Source organism: Papaver somniferum, chromosome 7 (genome assembly GCF_003573695.1).
Source record: "Papaver somniferum cultivar HN1 chromosome 7, ASM357369v1, whole genome shotgun sequence".
In the NCBI taxonomy this organism is placed as follows: Eukaryota; Viridiplantae; Streptophyta; class Magnoliopsida; order Ranunculales; family Papaveraceae; genus Papaver; species Papaver somniferum.
Window position 1 is genome coordinate 40,614,492 of NC_039364.1, and position 9,665 is coordinate 40,624,156.

General features: G+C 36.3%; 1 protein-coding gene across 1 annotated transcript; it reads left to right on the top strand.

The window, feature by feature from the left end:
• The first annotated feature begins 1,616 nt into the window (after positions 1-1,616).
• On the top strand, positions 1,617-7,585 carry LOC113297064 (sodium/calcium exchanger NCL-like). Its single transcript, XM_026545465.1, has 8 exons — positions 1,617-2,704; positions 3,776-3,961; positions 4,337-4,518; positions 5,167-5,306; positions 5,409-5,685; positions 5,763-6,065; positions 6,440-6,704; positions 7,054-7,585. The coding sequence occupies exons 1-7, from the start codon at positions 2,254-2,256 to the stop codon at positions 6,686-6,688; spliced, it is 1,788 nt and encodes a 595-aa protein (XP_026401250.1). The 5' UTR covers positions 1,617-2,253; the 3' UTR covers positions 6,689-6,704; positions 7,054-7,585.
• Positions 7,586-9,665: the final 2,080 nt, after the last annotated feature.

Genomic DNA, 9,665 nt, shown 5'->3' on the forward strand with positions numbered 1-9,665 from the left:
TAAAACAACCGAGATCAATCTCTTACACAATCACTCTTGCACGGTGAGAGGATGTGAAACTTCTACACTTCATTCTTGCTCAGAAACTCATTTAGAAAAATAAGAGATGTTCACACACTTATTTTCCTTTCTCTAAAATTCATTTCTTTTATAAACTCAAGTCATAAAAAAAGAAAAACTCTCTCACTAAAAAAAGATTTCAACAACACTCCAAGTTCTTTTTAACATCAAAACATAAAAGAAAAATCTCTCTCTTGTTAATTTTCCAACCAAAAATCTGATTTATAGTCAAGAGTTTCAAAACAATTAAATGTTCATGAAAAATGTTATTATGGTTGAGTTAACACTGTTAAAAACCACAAAATGAAACTCTCAAAGTTATAATGGTGTAGTTAACACCATTAAAACTAAAAATATGAAACCTTCAAATTAATTATAACAAAAATTAATTTCTTTCAATAAAGGCTATAAAAAACATATTGATTGGGAATAAATTTATGTTTTGAAAATATATTCCCAACATAGCTCGATCCGGATGATCCAGACCGCCAGATCAGGGTCCCCGTCAAATCCTGTCCGTCTAATGACCCTCAAATCTTAGAGTTAGGCCTGTCAATGGAAGAATATCCGTCGGATATTTAGAAATCCGATATCCGACATGTTAAGCACTACCAGATATTCGATATCCGATAATATCCTATAGGATATCAAAATCAGATATCGATTCCGATAGGCTAAGCTGTCGGATATCCGATAAATATCCGGTAGTATCCGGTTATAACAAAAAAGCTTAAAAACCCTTGTAAAACATTTTCATAATTGACACTTATGGGATATTTATCCGACAATATCCGATACTAGACTCGAAATTAGGATAAATTATAAATAAGTTCCTATACTATCGGATATTAACATTTCGGATGGGGTCTAATCCGTTTCCGATATGTTAAGGAAGAAATATCCGATAAAATATCCGATCTGATATCCGATAAAACGGATAAAATCCTATAGGATCTCGAATACTCGAAAACGGATACCGGATATCGGACAAATATTGAGAGGCCTACTTAGAGTCAATTACCATCTTTTTTTTTATTACAGAAATACACAAGATTCGACAAAGAAACGTTTAATCCACAAGGTCCGACAATTTTTTTTCTTTCTTTTTTTTGCCTAACCTAGTAGGTTTTCTTGTTCTCTAAATAAAATAGAACATTGGACAAACACTCATCCAACCTAATTGTCGAACACGGATATTTTAATGGTCCCCTTCAGTTTTAAACTGACACGACGGGATAACCAAATTCACCCGTTTTGGTCCCATTAGGAGCATTGGTCCTGCCATCAGCAACGAGCAATGAGTCCAAGAATGGCGCGAATTCCGAAAAATTGGTCCTGCCATCAGTTTTAGATTATAAATATCATGTGTAGTCTTATTCTTTGGATACAAAACACTTTAACGCGGTTACACGGCAAATCCATCAACATCCAAGAGTCCGCGTTAAAATACAATCATCCCCGTTAAAGTGCAGACGTGGAAGCTATTTCTAGCAATAAAGTAATCCTTCACGGTTGCGCATTGAGTAGGGAGGCAGAGCGGAGTAAATTGAATTGATCTTTTCAATGGTTTTATTAGATTCTGTTTACAAAGTCTACTCACATTCACCTTTTATTCAGATGTCCTTGGCCTGCTAATCATTTTACTAAGAAACACTCGTAGAGACTGCTAGGGCAACAATGCAAGACTGCTCGTAGATCACTGCATTTGAGAATCGTCGATTCTAGTCTCCAAGCAATCGTCATGGGATCCGAGGGAATCGTTTGATTCTCACACGACACGTTACCCCCTAGTTGATTAGGGGGTCTATTTTTTGGGCCGCGTACTTCTTCATCAATTCCCCAGATCCACTTGTAACCAACACAACTAATTTAGTAACTTAGAGAGTCAGATACCCCCCGTGATTTCTCGGTCAAATTTAAGAAAGTTCGATCTATTTATCCCCACGTCCCTAGGAGCAAATTCTGGCTAATAACTCGTCTACGCTGGTGCGTGATGATGATGCATTGCATACCATATATGGGAGAACTTTTTTTTGCTAGGAAACAAATACCTGTATTTCCCTTCATAGCATAGCATTCAATTTCTTCCTATCCCGAATTTAATCCTCCACTAGCTAATTCCAATTTTGCTGTCAATCCTGGGGTCTCAAAAAAGAAAAAGAAAAAAAAAATGCTCTGAGAACATCTTTTGCAATGGCGGAAAACACTAAATCGCTTTTCTTCTTTTTATCAACTCTTTTACTACTTGCCGGGCAAACTCAGGGTAGAATCATATCAAAGATTTCTTCTCCCACTTCTTTTTCTGAATCTGGTTTGGTTTCTAATGGAATAGATAATGTTGAAAAGCAAGATTCATATATCACTCTTAACACTCTGGTTTCTTCTTCTTCCTCTGAATCTCCTCCTTTGACTAACAATAGTAAAGTAGAAGAAACATGTGAACAAACTTATGGATTTTTACCATGTACAACTACAGCTATGGGAAATCTATTCCTTATACTTGTTTATGGTTACTTAATGTTTACTGCTGCAAGCTTTTTATCAAATGGAAGTGAACTGTTATTAGAGATTTTAGGTCCTGGTATCATTGGTGGTCTCTTTCTTCCTGTTCTTGGTGCTCTTCCTGATGCTTTACTAATTCTTGGTATGTTTCTTTCCTTTTTTAACCTCCAGTTCTTTCTCTTTTTTCTTTTTCTTTTAAAATTATTATTTTACTGGTTCTTGAAAATAATTTCATTACGTTATACTGACCTCTGATCTCCTGAGGTACCTGAAGTACCTATTTACAAGTACAGAGGGTTGGAAAAGACTGTTTCCTTTTAGTATTAATTTTTAGAGAAAGAGAAAAATTTAGCTTGATGCTTCTCAAACTTCATCACCCCATGAATCACGAGTTGCATGTTGTAGTCAAGCCTGTGGGCCGAGGACGTCAACGACCGAGTCACCCCTGTCCTTGTGTCATGGTGAGGGGACTGACTGGTAAGGTAGGAGGCAGAAATTGGCCCATAGGAAACTTTTAGGTTGTTTTTGTGAGGACATTTTATCTTACATGAAGATTGTACTAGGAATTATAGGTCTACAATGCAGGAAAGATGAATTCAAATGTTAAACAAGTTCCCAACTATGAGAAAGTTGTTATAAGACACCAGATATACACTTGGGTTACATAACTGAATATACTGCTTTCTGTACATTGTTAATTGTTTTTGGGTAGAGGGTAGTATTTTAACCACCGTACAGGGTGTTTAGGATTTTTTTTTCTGCCCAGTATTAAATGTGTTTGTACATTTTCTATAAGACTTTACATGAGAATCTAATTTTCTGGTGGATATTTGACATTTTCATTTGGAAAAAATATCTTTAAATATTGACCATATCTATTCGGCTTCACGTTTTTTTTTACTGTTTCATAATTGCACATAATTTACAAACTCGCGGTGAGCATTATACAGTTAATCTGCATTTGAAATTTGACTTCGATTGATTGACTTAGTTCTACTGTAATCTCTTACTGAATGACTCATCTATGTATTCTGTTCAACAGTATCTTTTCGGATTCATGTTTATTTTACTGTTTAAAAATTGCACGTAACTTATAAACTCATAGTAAGCATTATACAGTTAATCTGCATTTGAAATTTGACATTGATTGATTGACTTTGAGTCCCACTGTAATCTCTTACTGAATGACTCATCTATTCGTTCTGTTCTACAGTATCTGGACTTTCTGGAAGCACAGAAGTTGCTCAATCTCAGGTCCTGGTGGGTATGGGTTTGTTAGCTGGGTCCACTGTCATGCTTCTGACAGTGTTATGGGGATCTTGTGTTATCATTGGTAAATGCGATATTGAGGATTCTAGAGCTAAAGATTCTAAGGATACAAGAGGATTGAGCTTAACAGGTTAGCTATCTATTGTAACGCTGAAAAATCTCGTGTGTTCATGCAAGAGTTCAGGATTCTGTAAAGCTGAGAGATCTACCAGCGCAAGTGTTTTTTTTTTCTTTTCAAAAAATCTTTATTGGCAGTTGAGAGCTTATGTTTTAGTCTTTGCGTTCTTGTATAGATCTTTGCAGTTTCTTGTCTGTAATGTATAGGTAGTATACTCAATCATTTTACTAATATTTTTTAGTGATAGTATGTGTAACATTTGGTAGTGGTGTTTCAAGGTCTTGAGAGAATTGTGATAGTCTAGAGTAATTGGTGGATCTTTCGATTCTCTTATGTTCTTGGTAATTTTTCTATTTTGATCAGCAACTTTTCTATTTTGATCTGTAGAATCGGGTGTCAGTACCGACATCTGGACAAGCTATGCTGCCAGGATCATGGCTGTATCAATCATCCCATTTGTTATTGTCCAACTACCAGCAATCTTCCATACAAATTCTGGAAGACGTTTGGCAGTCTTGATTTCACTAATTGTTGCTGTTACGCTGCTAGTCTCATACTGCGTTTTCCAGGTATCTGTCACACCTTCATTTTCACCATAAATCCTAAGTTTTAGCAACCATTATCTGCCACAACGAAGAATATTTTTTAATTTTAGCTCTCATTTTTCAACCACTTTAAACGTTTGCTTGAGTATATAATAACCTACTCCTTGCATCAGTTATTGTACTTTTGTTTCTGAATAATGCTGAGTGCATTTTGTTGTTTTTGTGTTAGGTTAATTAGGAGTTGGCCATATATATTATGTGAACAGTGAAAAAGTGCCAAGACTAACGGAGGCTATAGTTTGGACGTGTAACAGCTTTATCCAGATAGATCTCAATGATTACATAAACATAGTAACAAGTTGGCTGTATGTGGGAAGGCCTAACCCCAAAATAACTAATTCTAGATAATATGATGTCTGAAAGTGTTTTTTTTCTAATAAAATACATCGAAACATTCAGCTTACTTACATAGAGTAGGTTAAACACAAATAAATCTAGCGAAAACGGGGGTGTCTTGGACCCATTTGAAACCTTGCAGCTTATGTATCTCGCATAGGATACTATAAGATATCCAGAAAAGAGTTGCTTCGTCAAATCTATCCTAGCTACAGAAGTAGATAGGTATAATAATAGTACTCATGATACTTTTTCTCTTCGTTGAACTTGAAACAGATATTTCAACCTTGGATTCAAGAGAGGAAAATGGCATATGCAAAGCACAAACATGTAATTGCAGGACTTTTAAAACACATGCATGGATTGGATAGGTTCCTCACAGATGATGGTGAACCTGATGAAGAAGTTATAAGAAAGTCCGTCGTTATATTAATCTTCCTTTTCATTTCTTTTCTTTTCTCTGCTTTGAATGTATAGCTTTCTTGTTTTTTGACTTACTCAAGTTTGAATAATGACAGGTTGTTTAAGACAATCGATGAAAACGGGGATGCGTATCTTTCGGATTTAGAACTAAGAGCGTTAATCATAGGAATCCGTTTTGACGAGATCGATTTAAATAAGGAGGATGCTGTTAAAAAGCTACTTAGAGACTTCGATACATCGGGTGATTCTCAGGTTGATGAGAAGGAGTTCATCGAGGGAATCTCAAAATGGCTTAAAGAAGCCAAGCGCTCTGTAACTTCTGCTAATAGTTCTACTCCTCGTGCATCTAACCTTGTAACTGCGTTTCACAGAGTAAGTTCATTGGAACCGTAGTTCAATCCTAGTTGTTACTTGATTTTAATTTTGACAACTTTGAAATGTACATACAGCAAACCAAGGAGGAACATGATCTTTTAGGAAATCAGGGTGATGAGGCCGAAGAAGGTGCTGACAAGCCCAAGTTTACTTCGTATAAAGCAGTAGGGATGTTGCTTCTAGGAACGGCTATAGCTGCGGCATTTGCAGATCCCCTTGTTGACGCTGTTGACAATTTCTCCACTGCGACAAGTATTCCTTCTTTCTTCATCTCATTTATAGCATTGCCTTTGGCCACCAACTCCAGTGAGGCAGTATCAGCGCTTATTTTTGCCAGCCGTAAGAAGCAAAGAACTGCTTCTCTGACATTTTCCGAGGTTTGTTACTCCCCCGCTCCTTATAGTTTTCAGACTAGTACAATGGATGAAGCAAAGTTGCCCAGTCATTGTATTTAAGATTTTGAACACCCGTATTCTTGTTGTCATTTTTCTCTTGGTCTACGAAGGTTTTGAATTTACTACCTAGATATCGGATGCCTTAGACTAGGTAGGATCTGAAAAAATGCAAATTCTTAAGTTCCAAACTCAATTATCTAGCACGATCTGCAAATGTTATTTGACAATATACAATACATTCTTCTTAATTGTTTACATAAGAAGCATGAAATTGTCATAACTTTAAAGTTCAGAATTTGAAGAAAAGTATAAATATATGCACTATCTAATCTCGGACATTATTTTTTTTGGAACAGATATATGGAGCTGTAACTATGAACAACATTCTCTGTCTGTCGGTGTTCTTATCGCTTGTCTATGTAAGACACTTGACATGGGATTTCTCTGCAGAAGTGTTGGTGATTCTTATTGTTTGCGTCATGATGGGTCTCTTTGGCAGCTTTCGTACCACATTTCCTCTCTGGACATGTTCAATTGCATTTTTACTATACCCATTCTCTCTGGCACTTGTTTATGTTCTGGACTATGTGTTTGGGTGGTCATAGATTCAGTCATCATCAGGTATTAACTCTTGGGGTTGTGGATATTTCTCACTGATGCTTAACTCTTTTTTGTATATTTTGTTCTAGAGATCTGGGCCTAATTGTTTTTTTTTTAAGGAAAAATTTATTTATATATATATATATGTTGTTCCATCCATCTTTGGTTTGTACATGATGTCTGTCTAAAATGTTTTATATAGAGTGGAAACTTACCCTATTAAGAAGCCGGTAAGAATTCCAATTAAAAGAAGATAACGAGTTCAAGTTCAAGCTGGGCTGGGTATAGGCTTGCTTTTTCGCTGACTTTTCAAGTAAAATATGAGCACTCCTTACTGAAACCTAACATGATTGAAATTTTATATTGCAAGGACTAAGGGAATGGTGGTTTTAGTTGGAGATGGCTAGTTAAGCATTGGATATATCGTATCTGGTGGTACCAGAAAATCATCATATCTCAAGAATTCTGGTTTTTACTTCGCTGCTGTTCTAGCATCGGTTATTATAAAGCATGAGCCCTTTGGTTGGAAAGCTCAAAATCTGTCGGACTAATCCACAAGGACACATATTTTAGTTTGGGGAAGATGATTTTTACGCCTTCACCAAAAGTTTCACCCTTACTTGAACGGGATCTATCCCACAGACTTGTACCTTTGTATCTCGAGTTATAAGGAGACATGAGCTGAAAAGTCTGGTCGATGAATTATATGACCACGGGATTAGAGCTAAATGCTTAAGAACGGTGGCCTAAACTTAAGTTGTATCTTCCGCAAGCAATCGGTCTTCAAATTTGTTTGTTTTTGTCTTTTCCCTATGCTATGATCACTTTCTTTGAGAAGAACTTATTGTTACATGCGTACTGAAATCTGAACTATTCAGTAAAACATAACAGGTTACAGGATATACATTTTGGTATGCAAGTTATGGCGAGTTTAATTCAATATGTCCCTGGTTTGAGAAATGGCAATTTGCACAAGGTGCTTTTTAAGTCGTAAGCACCTTTTAAATTACACTAGTATGTCAATTTAGACTTTAGACACTCCATCCAAGTGATTCTTAGCCAGTGACATAATGAGACGTATAATCATATCAAGCTCGATCCATGTGATATGTTTAGGACTATACGTGAATAACTGAAAGAATTATGGGAGTATCAGTTTTCTCTTGGTTATTCTGGCTAGGCATCATTATACTGTAAGAAAACAAAACCTTTGAGAAGAACTCCTGCCTTTCTATACATTGTACTTTCTGAAATTGCCAACAAAAAAATCAGCAAAATACTAGGTGAAGAATTCTTGGATTTGCTAGCCTAACTCGGTGTACGTTCTGTATACTTGATCAAAAGAAAAAGACTCATTTTACATAAACGAGCAAGATTAGAACCGAATTTCATCACCACTTGGCCAACTTTTCTTTTTCTTCCTGGCTTCAAACTTCCAACTTTAAGCACTAACAGAAACTCTATATCCACGATGAAAGCAAAAGAAAAAAGGAAAAAAGTTTTTTATATCATCATTGATGAACAAATGTTTTTCGTATACGTATGTATACCATACATAATACACGTTTCATGTGCGTATGGCGTATCTACAGTTTCTTCTTCACAAAATGTTAATTAAAATCCACTTCAAATTCAACAGGGATTACATCTAATTACCTCACATGAACCGAACCACCGTATTGCTGTTAGAAGTTTACAAGTCATCACCTAGCTGACAATCACCACTGCAGACGGTTGGCCTGCTTGGACATCAACACCAGCAGAATTGGTTGTTCTTCCAGGGTCAGCTTCAGTTCGACATATGGGGCATGTAGAATGGGATATCAACCATGCATCTATACATTTCGCATGAAAAACATGGTTGCAATTAGGTAGAATTCTAGCTATTTCTTCTTCTTCCTCTTCTAAACTAACCAAGCAAACTGCACATTCGATACAGCTCGAGTTGTCATCAGTTTGTTTATGAACGTATATCGGCAGAGACGCAATCGTTGATGGTTGAAGTCCCGACTTTGGTGGTACTGGATTGTCTGAGTACGGGTTCCCCGTTATGTCACCAAGTTGGATATGCTGCTGAGCTCGAGCTTGACGTCTAACAACAAATTTGATGTAAAGATAGATGACAAGGACTAGAATTGAAACAACAAACAACAAGATCATCGCTGTGAGCAGAATCGCGTTGATGATTTTGAATTGGATTTCATTATTGTCTCTCCTGTAATTCATGTTGGTGATGGAAATCAAGAACAAACAATCTTCTTTGTGTTTTCTTCTTCTTCTTCCTCCCCCTCCTCCTTTCTTCTTGGGAAATTTGGTGCTCTGGTTTGCTCATTGTGGTTCGGACTTACTTATTAATTAGAAGTCATTGACTTAATTAAATTAAAAAAAAAACTAGTAAAATTCTTGAAAGATTTATTAGCTCATTATAGTTTGTTCACTGTGGTCCTTCCTTATTGTAAACAAATGACTCCTTCAACACAAGGTTGGAACAACGGTAACAGGCGTGATCGTAATAACGCCTTTTGACAGATTTTGAACTAAAAACAGGTTATTAAGGGGAAAAGGATGCATTTTTTAGCCGTTTTTTTTAATGAATTACAGGCGTTACAACGGTTAAATCAAAAATAAATAAATAAAAGATGATTCGAGAGTCTGGAAGTTTTTAGGGAGCGGTTCGATTCTTTATTCAAGTATGTGGCGTCTACCCTTTGATAATTATTGTTGTAGTTTGAGCTAAATGGACCCTCCTAGTACAGATAATACATCACGATTTGATGGTTCCTTCTACCTGCATATGCATTATTTAGTGACACATAGAATGGGATTAGTCAAATGTCATCTCTTTTCTTGGTAGCTACACGTCTACTACATCCCCTACACAAACTCAAGAAATTCCAAGCCAACCCTAACCGTTTTATCGGCAGGCCTAGCTATCAACATATTGTTGGTTTGTTTGGGAGGAAGTATGAAAGAAACAAACAA